Source organism: Parasteatoda tepidariorum, chromosome 12 (assembly GCF_982258835.1).
Source record: "Parasteatoda tepidariorum strain Cologne lab strain chromosome 12, Ptep-v5.0, whole genome shotgun sequence".
Taxonomy (NCBI): Eukaryota; Metazoa; Arthropoda; class Arachnida; order Araneae; family Theridiidae; genus Parasteatoda; species Parasteatoda tepidariorum.
In genome coordinates this window covers 23,348,527-23,369,324 of record NC_141766.1, presented here as the reverse complement: position 1 = coordinate 23,369,324, position 20,798 = coordinate 23,348,527, and the positions used below count along the sequence as shown (strand labels likewise).

The 20,798-nt window shown below is 28.8% G+C and overlaps 1 protein-coding gene across 7 annotated transcripts in view; it reads left to right on the top strand.

Moving 5' to 3' along the window:
- The window catches only part of LOC107442615 (gamma-aminobutyric acid receptor subunit beta-like), a 299,127-nt gene that overhangs the window by 50,559 nt on the left and 227,770 nt on the right, over positions 1-20,798 (top strand). For all 7 annotated transcript variants that reach the window (XM_016056221.4, XM_071188358.2, XM_016056223.4 and 4 more), the window contains one exon: positions 16,015-16,082. In XM_016056221.4, coding sequence (XP_015911707.1) covers positions 16,015-16,082 — 68 coding nt within the window. The remainder of the gene's footprint in view (positions 1-16,014; positions 16,083-20,798) is intronic.

Genomic DNA, 20,798 nt, shown 5'->3' with positions numbered 1-20,798 from the left:
TAGCTCCCGGTTCTCTTAGTAGAATGATCAATTTCAGGAGATAAAAAATTGGATAATTAGTAATTTTAATACAATAAAATGACTAACTGGCACTTAAAAACTTATTTAAATAGAGTCATCTTGAAAGCAAAAGAAACAACACAGAAATGAGTCCAAAAATACCCTTACAGTTTAATACTATCATTGGTGATGATATTTTTTCTCCAATTTAATGAACTAATCAGTATTTCCATGTGTCAAATCATTGGATTATTATTTAGTGGGGGAAGTCGTGAGTTTAATTAGTGAAAGAAAAGATAAATAAATAAATAAAGGATCGATTTGAATTAGCGTTTTAAATTGAATTAATATTTTGATGCATTACGTATTGATTACTTGCAGGAAGTAACGCATTTATTTTCGTACATTTAATTATCGTTATAAATTTTGAATGAGTAATAAATTTTTGCAATTTTGAAATTAAAATTTCCAAGTTCTATTTAAGAAATTGGTTTAGTGTTTTGCATTGTTTTCCTTTTTCCTGTATTGCGAGAAAGAATAATAACTGAGAACGAAATTGCAAAAGAAACAGGGGAAAGATCCAGATATTATCTAATTTTACTAAAAACAGATTTAATTATGATTTTATATAATTTATTTTTGTAGTAATTTGCTTCATCAAATTTGATTACTCAACTAATTTCAGCTTTTGAACTCAATGGAACGCTTAAGTTTTTCTTATCGCCCCATTTTTTTAAGTACATTTGAATGATATAAGATAAGGTGGCTGAAGCTCAACGCTGACCCCAGTTCTTCCCATATGATATTACTTTCAAAACTGCGCTGGCTTAACTTTTATGAACTCCTTGCCAACAAAAGGAAGTTGCAGAGTGCTTGACTTATATTTATAAATTGAATAGTTAAACATATTTATAAATAATATTATTACACTTTATTTATTAATCACAGAAAAAACACCTTCAAACAGAAAATATTAAAATGACGCGTAAACTTTACCATTATTATACATGTGAGCAAGGCGAGATATCTAATACGACGCAAAATACGACGTTGTGAATTTTTTTTAATCATCATTTTAGATTTGAAAAAAAGGCACGAAAACCTCATGCTTAAAAACATTGATTTAAATTAAATATTTTAAAAACCTTCATTGGATACAAAGTCCTGAAAACTTCCGCGCAATAATTATTTTGTATATTCTATAATTAATATCAGATTCAAAATGGCTATTGAGTAATGTTATCGTGCATGCACACTACACTTCTGCTTTGAGTCTCCTGGTTTAACAGGGTTGCAAATATGCAAATTTTTAAAAAAAAGTTCGTAGCAATTTAACTACAAGCCGTGCTCGTAGACCAGCATCAGTGTGAGGAAAAGTATGAAAAAAGCATACTTTAAAGCAATTTCGAAAAAATATTTGAAAATATCTTGACACATTTCTGAAAGTTTTTCCAGATTTCGCGTAAAAAATATTTTAGATGTTATATATTTCATACCGGATTTAAAATGACAATCAAGTTATTTCCAAATTATTATTAAGTCATTAAATTATTTTCAATTTATTTAAAGTTATTTCATTAAGTTAAGTATTTAGACAGTATACGTCTGCTCAGAGTCTTCTAGGAATAATTATGCAAAAAGATAGATACTTAAAATGTTTTGTAACAGTTACAATGCAAGTCGTATTTGTGGTCTATCTCAAGTAATTTCAGTGATATTCCCTTCAAAATCGCATCCTAGATAGCAGTGTAAGGTGTATTTTAATGTCAGCGACAACCTTTTTCAGAAAGCCCAACAAGGTTTTTAAATGATTTACAAATAAACCATTCAAGCCTGAAATAATGTTGAATTTAACTATGCTAGCTCAAGCGCTATGAGGTTTGTATTGAGATTGCATAAACAACTCCTTTATATCGAGATAGATAAAATCTGCCGTTACAAAACAAAGCTAGAAAAATTACCTGAAATCAGGACTAAATCATCATTCGTAAATCAAGAGTAGAAGGAGTTCCCAAACCGATAATAAATTCACCGTCTCAAGGTTTGTTTTAGATTTTATGACCATCACTGAAATAAGGTTCCTTTGCGCAGACTTTTATATACTTTCTTCAACAAACTAAAACTGAAAGTTGGTTTTATAATTACATTTTCAGCAGAAAGAAAATTTGCATTTGAGAGCCTGGGCAAAGCTTTAAAGAAAAAAAATGAAGCAAAAACAAGTTTCACAATAAAAACTAAAAAAAAGATATTTTTTTTTAAAAAAAAGTTTTTTGCATGCCTTTATTCAATCTCTTAGGAAACAAGCTCGGTATACTAATATTTCTATTACAAGTTTGAAAAAAGTATTAGTTAAACACAAAGAATATAAAAAGGAGAAGAAGTCCAGCTCTTCAAATACGCAACTAACGCGGGGAACTGTTCTTTCTGGAGTGCTTTAACAAAAAAATAAATAAAAAAAAACTCAACTTACTGGATGAGCGACACACGCAAATTTAGCAGAGCGCCAAATGTATTACGATCCAGTGCTTGCGCATTAGAAGGAAAGTGACAATCGAGAAGGTACATCACGTGTGAACCAGTTGTTGGACAAATACAGTTGGGTATGCTAAATCTCGCTATTTTATTCTTTATTTTTATGTCAAAATGAGCTAGCAGATTTAAATAACATGGGCGATATAAATGTATTTTTAAAGAAATATCTTAACTAATACTACAGTAGTGTTTATCAATAGTGTAAAAATGCAGAACAAACCAACAGTAAATGAAAAAAGAACTTTTTGACTCCTCCCTAACCCAAGTAGGGGTTGGGGGGAGTCAAAAGTTACAAGATCCTCTGCTGTTGTGCGCCTAAATGTTGTTTTTTCCTTTATACACAGGGACTGCATCAAACCTTTGGGGACAGGTTTGCATTATGTCTATGGACGTTAGCCTTCCTTAACTTTGAATATTCATTGGTTAAACAACCTTTTTATGCCATTTGAATTAAAATGAAAATATAACATTTACTGGAAAGTTTGTCGGATAGTTAAGATGATCCTGAATATCTCGAAAGTCATCTTCTATTCTTCTCATTTTTTTCGTCAGAATTTAGCAACTTATTTTGAGCATTCAAATATATTTCAAATTGTAACTATACACTTACTATAAATTAACAATTTATCCAATTTTTAACTTCTGCTGAAATAAAGTGTATTTTGGTGATAAGATACTTATCTGGCGGTTATACACCCTCGTTTTCTCTTTCATGCAAATATAGCTTATATATAGCATATTATAAATATAGCATACTTTATGGTAATGACAACTCTGGCAAAAAAAAAAATAATTCTGGTTAATAAAACAAAAAAATACGGTATTAATGCTTCTTTCCGTTGATATGGTAAAAATTTACCGATTTAGTTTTTTTTTCCAAATTATAGCTCTGATTACCACACATTTAGTGAAATATACAAAACCGTATAATGCATTTAACCGAATATATATTTTTTACTATCATGCTCTCTAAGGCATATATTATAAAACGATATATATAAAAATTCGCGTATTCAGAAACAACATTTTATCTTGAATTTAGTACCAAAGTACTTCGGTAAAAAATACCGAGCTTTTTGGTGTTCTCATTGAACCAGATATACGAAAGATTTTTACCAAATTCTAGTAGTTTCAACCATACTGTTTTATTCAGTGTGATAAAAATATTTTATAACCGTTCAGTTCAATTAAAATAATTTTTATAAGTTAAATCATAATTTCTAAAGCAAAATATAATTGTTTACAAAATTGGCATTTACAATAACTATTTCCTTATTTAAATCATACGATGTACGTATATTGAAATCAAAAAGAGTTACGTTAGCAAAAGCATAAACATAAAAGATAAAACTTGCATCACTTAAGTCTAACTCAATATAACCACAAAAACATGCTCTTTACTAAAAAATATATGCTGTGAATATTTAAGCCTTTTCTAATCAATTAGTTCTCAATTTTCTGACCATCTTAGAAAAATACCAGATATTTTTAACACTAAGGAAGTTTATAGTCCTGTCTCATTTAATTTACCTTGTTAACAAATGTATCCTTTTAAAGAAAAGAACTTTTTTGAGGTAAAAACATGTCTGCTATTCTGTTGTATTCACACTGTTAAGTCCTCGAAAAATCTGATTAGCTGCTTGTAAATCTAATTATCTTCACTCCAAACCTTTAACCTTAAAAAAGTACCATCTCTTAGAGCTCTAAAGCGTAGAATAGCTTACAAACAGCAAACAAATGCAAAATAAACAACAAAAACAAAGTTCTCGAACTGCTAATGAAACAACCGAAGCTAAGTCGACACAAGAAAGAAAGCAATGGATTGAGAGAATAAAAAACTCCTAACTGGCGATTATGGCTTACTATTAAGAGTCAAAACTCATAACTTTTTTTTTAATTTTCTAATTTTTAACAGTTAGGTTCGGAATATTATTTTAAAAACAATAATTTATTTAAAGAAGATAAACCACGATACTTTTTACGAAGGAAAAAATATATTTTTTAGTTTAATTTTTTTCCAAAATATTGAATAATTGAATATTATTTTTTTAGAATCTGAATAGAGATAATTATATTTGCTTACATGTGTTTATAGTCATACTAACCTAGTCTAGTTGTTTTAGGTTACTTACTCTAACTAGATGACACAGTAGCATGCTTGCTAGTGGTGCATGTAAATTTCACCACGTCTTAGTAAAATGCAAAAATAAAAAATCCTGAAATTGTAAGATAAAAGGAATCTAGATTCACGAATTAGTATTTTTTTCTCTGAATTTAATATTTACCATATTTTTTCATTACGGCGGAAAAAGATTGAGTGAAATACTACTCAATCATCACCAGGATGGGAACCCACGAAACCTGGCGCACTCTTGCTCCACATAGATTATGTAAAATAAAAATGAGCTAGATTATTTACAATAAAAATTAGAATGCTCTGAAGGAACAAGCATTAATTGTGATATTTAACTCAAAATTCAAAGATTTATAGAATTTGTTTTTAGTGAACATATATGCAATATTAAGAATGTAAAAATTTTTGTTTTTTTAACACGCAGTCAGAAATGCAACTCTAAAATCAGGTTTAACCGGTTATTCGCTATTTAAAAACTGTTAAACGATAATTAATTAAATTCTTTATATAGTACATTCTCAGAAAAACGTTGCTTTTCCTAAGCACATTTAAAATTTTAATTCTCTAAAAATGGAATCTTGAATGCACATTATTACTGAATATGCATAATAAATATATTATAACACTTCACAAATCACGAAATGTACCTAAAATGTAATAATATACTAATTATAATGCCTGAAAGAATATTGCAGGCGTTTTGTATGTTAGTATAGGCTCAGTTGTTAAATTGTATGAAACGATTCATCAAAATTGATAACTTCAATTAATAAAAGTTAAAAATTCATTTTCCCTTACCTCTAAACAATAATTATTTTTTGTATTTGCTTTTTCATTTTAAATTTTTATTGTAAAATAACTAGCCAATAAGTACAGACAACACAAAATCTTTAAATAAAAATAATGATAAATATCACCCTAATAGCTAATTTTTAATTCGCAACTTCTTTCTTATTAATTTCCCGACCGAAAAATAAATTACGAATCAGAGGGTTTGTTTTGTATTAATAATGATTAATATTCGAAAGACTAAAAAAACATTGAAACCAGGTGGAAAAAAAGTGCGGAAAATAATATCTCCCATAATTTATTTTTGTTATTTTAATTGAAGCTCTCAAGAACTAATTTTATCCAATCATCAGCGGAATTCCTTTCGCTTTATTACTTTTATCGATTTTTGTTCCGTGTTTTTACTTGTCACAATCCAATCTCTTCGGAAATTAATACTTGTCACAATCTAACTCATTCTGGAATTGCATTTTGTCAAGTGTTTTTTTCTTTCCCCTTTTTTATGTTTGTTTTTTTCGTTGGAAAGGAAAAGCTTCTGTTTTTAGAAACAAACAACATTCATATATTTTTTATGATGTACAAAACACAATTTTGGTTTTTAATTAGTTCTGTGAATTGCTTTACAAAATCACCAATAAAGCTTATATCTTAATGCTTATGACCTAATGCATTATTTGATTTTCATCCTAAAATTACGGCAAAATAACCGGAAGCAATCTGTCCATCACACTAACTGTAAAGTTTGCGGTAAAGGGCATTTTTTCCATTTACCATTTTGAAAAGGTTTGTAGCGTATCTACCACTACAAAATTACAACTACAATTCACTAGTATATAAGACATGTTAACCCATGCCATAAGTCACAACTATTATCATAACAACCAGATGAAGAAGTGAGATGCCCGCTCCGCGGGCAGGTACTTTGCTCCAATTTCTATCAAGTCAAGTCAAGTCACTCTGTGTCGGGGTACCTTTTCATAGATGACGGTTGACATGGTCGAATACTGCTCTCTCCCCACATTGGTGACCTTCGGACGTGAAGTGAACACGCCTATCTTGGCAGTAACGCCTACTTCGATGAATGATCCACATTGAACAGTTGACTTGCGTGACTTGTGACTGCGACATTATCCACCTCCTCGCACTGCTGCTACTCAGTCTCGTCTCGATCACACGCAACGTCGGCTTGCATACTTGTGATTACTCGACTGCTAACGGCAACATAGGAGCGACTACGACAGTGAAGTAAATACACCTCTCACATTCAGCACTCAAAAAAATACGGTTATCTTAATACAGCTCTCCCGGCTTCTCACAAAACAGCAATGAATCAACTCGTGGTATTCGTTCATCGAATTCTATCACAGATATAATTCTAGTGGGGGAGTACTGTAGCGTATCTACCACTACAAAATTACAACTACAGTTCACTAGTATATAAGAGATGTTAACTCGACTCTGTGCAACACCTCCTAGAAGTAGAAAGGCCTCAGCACGGATCAATTTAGTAGTCCGATGTGACGAAGTTAACTGCGCAGTAGACGAAAGATGTCATTACGTTAGGGGTACTAAGCTGCGCAGTGGTTGAAAATACAAAATATGTCATTACGTTTGGACTACTAAGGGATCTATGGTAACCCGTGCTGAGGCCTGTTCTTTCTAGGAGGTGTTGCTCTGTGTCGGGGTACCTTTTCATAGATGACGGTTGACATGGTCGAATACTGCTCTCCCCACAGGTTCACAACAAGCGCGATTAAAAACAACAATACAAAACTGTACGGTCCTTTAACTTTTTACAACTAACATGGAAATACTAGATTTTTTTGTGGCAAGCAGTTTATGGTTCTGCCATCCATGTTGGATAAGATTATCATATTCTAATTGACCAAAGTCAGAAATTGGAAAGTGCATGACACTGAAAACTCGCCATGTGTTGACGGGAATAGAGGAAATATTGTAGGGTCAACGCTGAGACTTGAACCATCCCTCTGTTAGTTATAAACTGACAAATTAGCCCTCTTGTTTATAATATGTACCCAGCTGCTAGGAACTAAGTGGCTTCATTACGTAGACCTAGTTGGTGGGATTAAATAATGGTTTTTTAACCGTATTGTGTTAAAGCAACTACTAAACGGTTTTCCTCTGAGTTAGCAGTTTGAATACCATCTAATTTACGGTTATTTGACCGTTTTGAACAATCTTTACACTATTTTTATTTTGAGATAACAAAGTCATTTGTGGACCAAAAATGGGAGAAAAATTTTGGCCCTAATAAATACCTTTCCGTTTGAAAAAGAATTCCTATTGAAATTTTAACTATGCTCTCCCTAGGAAGTGCGGTTGAGCAATCTAGTTTTGTCTCATTAAATGCATTTTTTGAAAATATTTCCCACTTCCTTTAGATTTTCGACCCAGTGCGTATTTTTTTAAATTGACCGTTTCATTAATTTCTAGCTTCTATGATTATGTCTTGCTTTATATAGCGCAACATGATCATACACCATTCCTTTATAGTGAAAACTCAAGTCACTTCCTAAACATGTCCACTGAGAAAAAAAAAATATTGTCAAATCTATCAAAATATGGTCAGATATACCGTCTTTCTTGCTTTATGGGAACGCCAAAAAGCACGGTAGTTTTTACCAAAACGCTTTATTAATGATTTTAGTAAATTGAACAATAATATTAGGTTTTATAATATGAGATAAAATTTGTTAAACGTGGAAAAATTTGATATTTTAATCACGACTCCTCAAAGTATAGCATAAAACCCTTTTTTGATTAATTTTACTTTTCAGTTTTGTATTTTTTGCTAAATGTGGGGCAATACGAACTATAATTTTTAAAACTATATTTCACGGTGAACCACTATAGCATGAGCAGAAAAAATTACCAAATGAATAATTTAATTACTGTATATTTTGGTTTTATTAACCACTAGTTTTTTTAACCAGAAATGTTATTACTATACAGAACGTTAATTTCATCAGATTTTTCTCCGTGTACCAAAATGACAGGTCTTTCTTCTTGACTAGTAACGGGTAGTTTAGTGTTGGTCTGCTAAAAAACAGAACTAATTTCAAAGCAATCGAGAAACTCAGCCTCACTCCACTAGGCGGTCTTACCCCACTCTCTCCTACATATTTTCAGAGCTAATTTTTGCTTCAGCAAATGTGTTGAAGACAACGAACCCTCTCCAACAATTCAAATGTAAAAAATCTACAAATGATATCTAAAGCGCGCCAACATTGGTGTTTTCGGGAGTGAAAATATTTAAGGTATTCTGAGAATTCGCATGAGCTTTAAGCTTAAGCTTCGAGATTTATATTTAACACTAGATTGCCCGAGGAAGCCATTTTGACTGCTTTTTAATTTCTATTAGAAAGACAATGATGTGTATAATAATCTAATTTCCTAGAATTTTGTGAATTTTATAATTATTTTCATTGTTGAATTTTACTAATAACTTGTTATATAACTGAAAATAATATAAAAAGTATTAAAAATTAATTTTAAACAAATTTCTTTATACATTAGTTATTCATTCACAATGCAGTCATTTTGACTGCTTTTGGGATTTATAGGTATTTCAGTCTTTCTACTATTAATTACACCCGCTAAATTGTATATGAAAATTTAATTTGGTGTCAACTTGAAAAAAAAAGTGTTTTCTGCCGCAATTTTTTTGGATTGTTTCACATCAAATTTTGAGAGATAGTACGCCACTGTAATTACAGAGTAGCTGAGAAAAAAATTAAAATTTGACTGAAAAATTTGATTCTTATGATGAAGTCATATAACATCAAAGATCTGATAAAACTAATTTATTATAAAATTGAAAATGTGTAAGAAATTAGCTAAGATACAATACTTGTAACTAAGTAAATATTTTTTTTTCTTTTTTTTGTTTTGGCATTTTTTATTTGGCTATTTCTAATCATGAGACAACCACCAAAACCACAGAGTGTAATCATTAAGATACCGAAATCGCAGAAAGGTTCGCCAGGGTTAGCTTAAGAGATAATTGCCTCTGATTTAATTGACCCGATTTCAAGATGAGCTGTGGGCTTTGTGCGTTCATATCAGTCAGTTATAATTTAAGTAAAAAACATTAAATATCCCCAATGTTATTTATTAGTCTAAAATAATGGGAAGCACTACTTTAATGAACTTTAAATTTGTTCTTAACGCACTTCATGAATATAAGTGAGTATTAAGAATATAAGTGAGTATAAGTGAGTATCATGAATATGGTTGAGTACCTACATGACAACCCTTATGCTCTTAATAAGGATACAAAATTAAAAAGTATCCGAATGACCTTTCAGGTCATCATTGCTTTGACCCGGGTAATTGAATAGACAGCTTTAACATGAGTTACATCAGTAAATTCATAATTTTAATACATTTTTAAGTAACACTAGAAAATAAATGTTAACATCATATATAAATTAAATATAGCATTATACGTGAAATAAATAAATTATTCTCAACCATTAATAAAATCATAGCTGTTAAAATTATACTTGAAAAGGGTACTTGTTTGTTTCAGTACAATTTATGCTTTAATATTCTCTACTTGTTTAGTAAATGTGATGATTTGACATAAATCATTTTAAGTGTTTATGAAAGTGACTTGATAATTACACAATGATGTTTTGAAGCGAAATTCAACAATTTCCTGTTCTTTAGCACAATTTCACTAACTTGCCTTGAACTAAAAATATTTTTCGCATAGACCATAAAAGTTGACAGCAGCTTAAGTCAAATAATAAAAGAATGTTCAATGCATAAAAGACTTCAGGTTAGATGAGTAGTTATCTAGAAAGAAAAAGAATTTTCCTATTGGTGATTTTTATCAACTTATAATTATTGCAGTAGTTTAATTATTACTTGATATAATAAATATATGATAACAATTAATAATTATATGAGCTAATTTAATTTCTGTTTTATCAACATCTGCAGTTCATTTTGGGCCACATTAAACGTTAATTTTTTGGAATTGCACTCTCAGAAATTAAACTCGCATTTTCACGATTCAGCTATACGTAGGATACGATTTTGAGTATCATTTCGTCACAAAACTACGGCCTTTGTGATAAAAATTGAACTTTCAAATATATGACGAATATATTTCCGACAAAATAAAATATCGTCACATGAAAACGGGATCATATGGTGGTCAAGAAGTTGGCCTCCTAGCAGGAAGATCCTGGGTTCGAATCTTGCTTTGGGCATGTGTGTAGTTTATCTCTCTCTTCTATCTGCCTTACTTATTTTGTTTGTGTGGCATTGGTTCATTTTCATGGTGTCCACAATAAAGAGATTATTGGAAAAATAGATATATTATGCAGAGCAATTTTTTCTTCTTATTTAAAAATAATAAAACGGCGAAATATTTTTCTTAATTTTGACGAAATTTGTTTCTTCGTAGAAGTTGCGATAGTTTTTTTGTCACTTTGATGAAATTTTTGCTCGGAACATATGACAGGAAAGAGCTTCGTCAAAAACGAAGAAAGTTTCATGAAATTTGAGTATTTATTTTTAACAGTGTGGAATCAGTGCATTTTGAAAATAGTCTAAAATAAAACTATAATACGTTCTAGACAAAACTATTTTTATAAATTAAACAAAATTGTGTTTTTTTTTTTACCCGAAATGTTATTATCATACAGAACTGTAATTTTATCAGAATTTTTTTCTCTGTGTGAAACCAACTGACATTTTTCGGTACATTTATAATATTAAGTAAAATATATTGAAATAAAATTATAGACATTGAAACAGATTATATATTTTCATTTCAATACTTTATTTATCTCAACTTTATTTATCTCAAAATATCAGTAATTTTATTTATCTCAAATTTAAAATAAAACTCAACCACAACACATTTTTAGCTTCATATTAAAATTCAAAAATGTTTTGTGAAGAAAAAACCTGAAGCAAATCTAAGATGACATCATTACATAAAATTACAACTCATAATTCAAAATGTCAAAACTCCCGTCTAACAAAAGAAAAATCTTTATAATATCTAATCTTAAGACTTAGGTTCAATTTCTAAGGCCAACCAACATGACTACGGCAATCATCTTCGCGACACCTTCTAAAGACAGGTGTCGCTTCGCACAAAGATTTGTTGTCACACACGGAGCTGACGGCAACGCATAACCGCAAATTGTTGTCTTTCATGTGACAGAATGATACATTTTACGGCACATAAGATAAAGAGTTGGTGAGAGAAAAGCATTCGAAAATATTTGTGGGAAATAGCATCTGCTGTAGACGGTTTAAATTCTATATATTGTGTGATAAAGCTTTTCAATTTTTTCATATTTCACCGTAACTGCACCTGAATTGAAAATCTAACAGCGTTTTAATACGTGTATTCTTTCAAATACTAAATTTAATGTAATGAAAAAGAAATCGTTAGAACAATTTTTTTTAAATTTGAGAACTGATAAAAGAATTCTTAGTTTAAGTACCTGTTATCTAGAGAAAAATGTTCACTGTTACAGTTTTCAATCTAAAATTATGGTAAAATAACTAGTAGCTGTCTGTTCATCCGATTAACTGTAAAGTTTACGGTAAAGAACGTTTTTTTTCTTTATGGTTTTGAAACCATTTACAAAAAGGATGTTTATTAAACCATGAATACAAAACTATACGGTTTCTTAACCATTTACAACTAGTATTTTTCTAAAACGTAAAAAAAAAAATAATAATAATTTTTTAACTAGACATAACAAATCGGCATTTTGTAAGGAAAAGGGCATTAGAGAGTGCCAGACACTGGAAATTCTTCATGTTTTTAAGGGACTTTAGTGGTGTCAACACTAGGACTCGAACCCCAGTTCTGGCGGCCATGAGATTGACAGATAAGCCCGTTCGGCTATCATACGTACGCGCTTGCAAGGAAATAAGTAGCTTCATTAGGTGGTTCAAGTTGGTGCGATAAAATTCTTCTTGTTTAACCGTATTAGTTGAAAGCAATTAGTAAACAGTCTTTTTACAAATTTAACAGTTTGATTGCCATTTTATTTACGGTTATTTGACTGTTTTGACTAAATATGGTAAAATAACCATTCAATAAATTGCTATTTAACCATTTTTTCCGAGAAATTTCTAACAGTGTAGACCGTACTGAAAGAATGGCATTTCTAGTAATAAAAAAAAGAGACACAATTTCGGTTAATAAAGCCAAAATATAAGTAATGAAACCAAAATATGGCATTTCCGTTTACATGATAACGGTCAACTGGATAGTCTGGTTTGCAAAATTGTAGTTATTACTACCACACAGTTAGTAAAAAGTACAATACTGAAAAGCAAATCTAACCACATAAATGTTTTTTATTTCAAGCCAAGCTATTAGGTATCATAATAAAATTGCAGAAATTTACTATGATTACCAAATTTCATCACATATCATAAAATTATATTTTCTTGTTAATTTTAGAAAATTTCATTTTTCAATTTTTTTTTATTTACGTTACATTTATTTTAAATTCTTTGGAACATTATATTACCTTTTTTTAATATGAGTACTGAGAAAAGAATATTTAGTTTAAGTAACTGTTACATGGGAGGAAAAATTATGATAAAATTACCGAAATGAATAAAAATGGCATTTCTAGTAAAGAAAAAACCTAAAAAAATTAAATATGCGGTATTTCTACCATTAATTGTGTATTTTTTCCGTTTATATATATTAACGTTTTGCTGGAAATTTTGATCCGCAAAATTTTAGTTATTAACACCATAAAATTAGTGAAAAATACAATACCGAAATATAAATCTAACCGAATAAATGGCTTTATTTCAAACCAAGATGTAAGGTATCATAATAAAATTACCGAATTATACCAAGATTACCAAATTACCAATATTTTATTGTTAATTTTACCAAAATCATTAACGAAGCGGTTTGGAAAATTTTCAAAGCTTTTTTTTTGTTCCCATACAGACAAAAACAAGGTTAATTTCGCCATATTTTGCTTGGTTTGACAATTATTTTTTCTCAGTACAGTGAGAACTCGCTGCATTCGTTCCACGTTGTAATTAAGTTTTGTATTTTGATTTACCAAATTAAATAATATTTGACCATTTAAGTTCATGTTGTAAAATTTACAGTTCGAAAAATGAAAAAAAGAAACCGTAATAACTTTTCCTCTAGTAAGCATACTCTAGAATCAGAACGCTGTAAATGTTATCATATTCTAGTAGTTCTGACAGTACTTAATTTTTCACCGTGTAAAAATAAGGTAAGGGATTTTCAAAAAGTTTATGTAAATTTCGTATGTCTCTTTGAAGTAGAACCGTTTTTAGTTTCTTTATAGTAAAAATATTTCAAGTATATTCATTGAAGTATGAAAAAAAAATTCTGAAAGGCTAAAATTTTCAAAACCACCTCAACGTTAATTTTTTTCATCATGCATACATAATTACTTGTAAATGATCGAAACTAAAGTTTTTACTAAGCGAAATATAAAAAGGCTTTTCAAAATGCTGTGACATTTTTTCTACCCCTGAAAGTTTTAAGTCAAGATTCTGTTTTTTGGCTTTGTTAATGTTGAAAATATTTTTGCAATGGCGCAATTAAAATAAATTCTTTAAAGTCCAGGAAAAGAGAAAAAGAATACAAACAAATATGAAATACAAAAACAAAATACAAAAGTAAAATACATAAGCTAATTAAAAACGGAAAAATAATTATCTATAACATCCACGTATTGTAAATTTTCGTCATCAAAGCGAATGCTGCATTCAAGATCCAAACAAATGTTCATTTTGAAGCAGTCGTACAGATTGTAATCCAGTAGAAAACATCGATTCATGGCAAGACTTTAGGAGGAAAAAATATTCATTAAGAGATTTGCTTAGGAAAATTAAAATTCAGTTTTAAAAAATCCATCCTTAATATTAGGGAATTGAGAAAATAAAATGACAATATTAATTTCCAATTGATGAGATTTGAATAATTATATCACTTAATTATCAACCACTCATCTAAACAAAAGTGGATTACAAGCTTTAGTAATGAAAATGGGCTTTAATTTGAAAAAAAAAATAATATTTTACCTGCTTTAAAGCAAATATTTTGCAACCTCTCAAATAATAATTAATTCCGTCCTGGCAGAAATTCATACATAAAAACAATTGAGAAACAATAATTTCCTTAAAAAAAATATAAGGACGAAATCTGAAAAAATTAAAACTGAAGCTGTGATTAAAATTTCTGATAATTCGGATTTTTGTTCTCGAAAAATTCTCGTCAATCTTTGAAATCATGTCCTCAGATAAATACATACATAAAAATAATTGAAAATATTTTAAGAGCGAAATCAGAAAGATTATAAAACGAACAATTCTGAATATTTGGTTTTCTCTTCTCAAAAACTAATATCTGAAAAAAAACGAACCAATCCTGAATAACTTTTGATGTAATGATCGGATCATCATAGTCTGGAACTTAATCTTACTGGCTCGAGGGTGGGACCTCAAATAAGCTAATTAATAAGTGCAGACGATGCTAATGCTAAGTAATAAGTGTTTTAAGTTACGAAATCAGGTACAAAAGTGTGATTTCTTTGAATAAACATACCTTATACCTTTTATCAAGGAAATATGGTCCCAATAATTTTGCCAGGAGAGGGCTCAAAAGTTTGGATCCCTTAATGTTAATTTCAATTTTTGCGTATTTCGCGATATCTTGAGAACATTTTAAGCGAATAGAAAACTTCTTGCCCAAAATTATAAAATGTGTTTTTTCAAAGATAATTCCATGCAAAATTTAACTTTTAATAAATTTTTTTTATTGTTTTCTTTATTGATGGTTTTAAAGAATATAATATAATATTACTAGGCATTTTAAAGAATATAATATTACTAGGCAAAATACAAAATTTTAGTAAAATCTGTCGAACATTTCTTCAGAAATCAAATTTTAAATATTTGATTTTTCCATCTTTAGATCAAAAGTTATTCAAGGTACTCCACTTTTTTTTGTTTGTTTTTCTGTGCACTGTACATATTATTACAAATTTGCACAGCGTTAAGATAAATGGATAAAATAAGATGTGACTTTAAAGAAAGGAATTATCATTTCCCTAAATTGTGCATGTGAATACATAATAAAAACTTATAGTCCATGTTCTATCTAGTCCTAACATAATTTTTATTATTTTTCTAAAATTAAATCTAATTAATATTCCATTTTAATTATTTTTAATTCCAATTATTATTTTATTCTAAATCATTATTTATATTAATTTAGAATAAAGCACAAACAAATTCACTGATTCTAACTCAGCATTTCTAAGGGGACAAAATAAATAATTTTTTTTTCTCTAGAGGTCTCATTTACTGTAATTAAATATTTGCAAATCAAGATGTTTACATACATAATATTGACTTGATTTACAATGTTACGTATTTGCAAAAAATAACGAATAGATTTTCTTTCTGCAAAATGCAACAAATTGTATTTACAATAAACGATTTAAATTGTATTAATTGCACATGATTAATAAATAACATGTCTTGTCTTATAGGTCCGCCGGTGATAGTGAGCGTCACGATGTTCATCCTCAGCATCAGTTCTGTATCAGAGGTGCTAATGGTGAGTCATATTTATAAAAGTTTTTAAATGAAAAAAAAAAGCATTCCTAAATTAACCCTTTCGTGGCGGGCGAGTCATGATTGTATTCCTAAGGAATAAGTATCAGGATGGTAAAAATCAAAAAGCGGTAGCTTAAGTTTGGGCATAGCTAATTTGACAGATTTATTTTTGCTTTCACTTTAAATCTGACACATCCAAACCATGTGTGTTAAAAGTGTAACTATACAATTTTTTATTCGAAACAAGTAGTGGTGAATTAAATAACCACCCACAAATAAACTGCTAAAGAATTACTTTGATTACCAGTTTTATCTTTCTACCTTGGTTGATACGGTTTTATGCTTACACGCATTTGTGACAGTCGGCGCGAAAGGGTTAATGGAAAAGTTTTTCTGCATTGTATATACAGAGATGCCAACTGCTCCGGACACGCCAAAATAATTAAAAAAACGTTAATTAACTACAAAGTAAATTTTTCAAATGTTTAACTATTTTTGCTTGCTATTTAAAAGGTATAGCATGACATAATTACGATAAAGCTACGAAATATATAAGCCTATGAATTATTTAGAAATAGTGGTGGATAAAAATCCACTAAATTGAATTTATTAAACTAAGAATCGCAATTGATTAACTACCACTTTAAAATATATATGTGCTGTCCGGAGCAAGTTGGCATCTTTGTATATAGTTTGTTTTTCCTAAGAAATCCCCTAGCCATTCGTCTGGAGCAGTGAAAACTATTGTTACGAGGAAAAACTATTTCAAGTTAGTGAATCAGGGTAAAGCTCCCCTCTTTGAAATGCATTATTTCTTGCTTGAAATGCATTATTGCGGTAAAAAGTACCGGCGCATAGAGTGCCGGTACTTTTTACCGTCAGACCTATTTTTACCGGAACATTTTTCGGAACAAAAAATATGATATACCGTTATATCCACATAATAATTACCGTAAAGATCAAGAGACAGTCTTTAAAAATACTAATTAATAAAAGTAAACGATATTTCAAGTTACAAAAGTAGACGACAACCCTACTTTCCTTCAATGAACATTACTTTTAGTTGACGAATTTTTAACTCTATGTGGGATAGAGGGGTAGCAAGCTGGGAAATATCGTCCCAAAATTTTAGACAAATGAACCTCAAACGCTTAGGCCCTTTCAAAGTCACTTCTATTTTTATAAAATTTAATCATTTGTGTAATTTACATTTATGCACAATTCACTACAGTTATGGAACTATTTAAGTGAGTTTTGTTTAATGTTAAAAAACTCGTTTGCTCAAACACAATTTTATACACAGTACAAATTTTAAAGATATTAATTTTTGCTATTATATTTAATAACAATAAAACTTAGTTTCGAACTGCAATGTATTCAATTAATTTTTACTTGATTTTAAATAACGTAATGAACAAAACGCAATGTTTCAAATGACAAAATAAGGAAGAACTAAATTCGTCCAAATAGTATAATAGTAATAAAGTTTAAAAAAGTCGTATTTTTAAATTTCCATTTTTCACGAACTAATCAACCTATTTTTTGTAATTTTGGGTTTTTTTTTATTTTAAATTCGACAGCTTAAATTATGTTAATATGTACCTTAAAAATCATATATATTTTCAACATTATTAAAGTAAAAAAATATTCTGTACACTGAATTATAGAAGGAAAATTGAGTAATAAAATTGTGTTAATTCTTTTAAGATTACCTTTACTAGTTCTAGATGTAAGAACATATATGCGAAAATCTAACTTAACACTAAAGAGGCTCGAATTTTTTGACCACTCTTTTGTTGAAAACAGTGGGGAGATATTTTCCGGATTACGGTTACATCGCAAACTTAAAAGCTCGAAAGTTCCAATCCGCCGTAGGTTTATTCAACGAAAGTACGTTTTTATGCCTTATTTCTTAACTTATTATGCAGTCTCTACAATAAAAACAACATTGTTAAGGTTAGCCTTTCATACCATTAGGATTAGAAGCTAGAGCGAGGAAATCCAATTAGTAGATTAAAGGTTATTAATGTGTTCCATTATTTTTTGGCTAACTTTTCATTTTTTTCATTACTAAAACTATTTCCAAGCTCATTTTGTGTAATATTAAATCCCTTATGTGAGTATATAGCATTTGTGAGAATCAAAGCAAAATAGAATGCGTATCATGATTGAGTAATGAATATTCTAAGTAACTCTGGGTATATTTAATATCGCAATATTGTGATGTCCCCTTAAATAAATCCATACATCTTTTTTAATGACTAAATTGTTAATTACTGCAAGACAATGATATTTTTTAACTAAGTTTTCCTCAAAGGTAATCTGTAATTTTCAGACTAAACGTGATGCTTTACAAAAGCTAACTGAAAGAGAAAATGAATGATTTATTGTTGAATGGCACGAATTACTATAAAAATGCATATAATTTCATAAAGTGTGATGGTTTAAGATGCGTGCTTATAAAAACGCTCTCCATACTAAATCTTAAACTAAGATTAGTTGTTGTAATTAATGCCTTATAACTTATAACTTGACATGTTACAAAAAATGTAGCATGGAGCACATTAAATATTGACTTGTTAGAATAAGCGAAGCATAGCAAAAAACAAGTCAAAAAGTGATATGTGTCGTGATGTTTTATCTCAATTTCTCTTCTTTTTTTTCTCCAGATGGTATTAGCCATTTTTAAACGCCTTGAATGATATATTATGATATATCCTTTTACACGTAAAAAAAATATCTTATAAAATTGCAGTACTGCATAATAATGCTATTTCTAGTAAAAAATAAATAAATAAAAGAATAGTTCTAGTAAAGAAATCTAAATATACGGTATTTAAACCATTCATTTGGAATATTTTCCAACCAGATGGTTGAGGTTTACTGGAAATTATGGCTTTCGAATTTAAAGTTTTTATTTCCTCGCATTTAGTGAAAAATACAATACTTAAAATTAAATTTAATCAAATAAATGACTTTTATTCCATACTTTAAGAAATCATGATAAAATTACTACATTTTGTCACAAATACTAAATTTTATCGCATATTATAACATTATATTTTATATTTAATTTAAACAAAATAATTGCTATAGCATTTCGGTTAAAATTACTGAGCGTTTTAATGTTCCAATAGAGCCAGAAACATGGTAAATTTAACCATACTCTGGTAGATTTGACTAAACTTTTTTTTTTAGTGTGTTATGTTTTAATTTGTTTATATTTAAAAACACTGAGTACTTTTCGTACTTGTAATAAAGAAAATTTTCGCTTATCACTGCTTTAATAGCTAAAAAAAATTTTTCATGCATTGTTTTTAAATTTATTTCAGAAATAAATGTGTTTGCAATCATCATTAGTTATGCAATATTTTGTTAACATCATCTGTAATTTAGTTCGAATCATGTTTCCATAATATTATTAAATAATTGACATTTTAATTAACCTTTTTACATCGAAGAAATATACTTTGAGCGAAAATAAATATTAAAAAATATTGTTCATTGTTTATAATAACAGATCTATAATAACAGAAGAAAAATTGTCATTTTGCATCGAAAAATTACATCACACAGTAAAATAGATCAAATTTATCTGATATTTTATTTAGTAATTTTTTCAAGTAAAATTTCTTTCAGAAATACCATGTTGCGCAAGTATAAATTTAACTGCTAAATTATGAAGAATTTTAATTATTTTTAATTCTTATTTTTAAATTTAGATATTAATTAGATTGACAATAAGCTTTGTTTGCTTTTTTTATATTTTAAGATTATATAATATAATTATCTAGTAAATTTTCAGTGATATTATAAGAAGCTATGCATTTAAGAGTTAATATGACAATTCTATATTCATAAAAGCTTAATTTCTGAAGTAGTAACTAAGTATTTTTATTTGACAACCGTCTAGACTAGTTTTTTGAGATTTTCCGGAAAAGTGGAATGTAATGGTAAACATTACTACACTCCAAAGGTTAAATGCTATTCCACTTGATATTTTATTGGGAAGCTAATAATAAAATTACAAGATCACTTGTCTCTTCGAATAGGTAGAATAAATGAGATATAAATTCACAATGCGAGGCCATTTTTAATTTTAATTATCGAAACAGAATAAATATTTAATTTTCAACTTCAAACATCTGTAACCTGTATTTTAGCAAAAAATAGCAGCAAAAAATAGCATTTGACTGAAAACAGTTTTTTTTTCCTTTTTTTTTTTTTAAATTTAAATACCGGTATATTGAAAATTTTAATTCTCTCCGATTTATGATAAGACACATTGATACATTTAAACGTATAAGTATCCTGATTTTTTTCAGTTTTCCGGTAATGTCTGAACACTTAAAATGTTCCTTAAAATGAAATATATAAAATATTGTTTTTCAAAATGCGATCTAAAATGGACACTTTCCAATACTTTTTAAGTTAGTTAAAAGTTTTCAAGTTCGGACATTTTTATTCTATGTGTGCAATAACTAAACTTTTTATTAAAAACTTTTTAAATATTTACAAAAAGTACATTTAAAGTACGTTCAATTTATTACAGTACATATCGGTTTCTATTGAAAACATAACTATATTTCTCCGGTATGTTCAATATTGTTTTTTTCAATACGTAAACAGCGAAAGATATGATTCAAAAATGCTTAGAAAAAATCTTTTTACATTTATTAGTGCAATTTGTTTTTAAAAATATTAGACTTTCTGCATT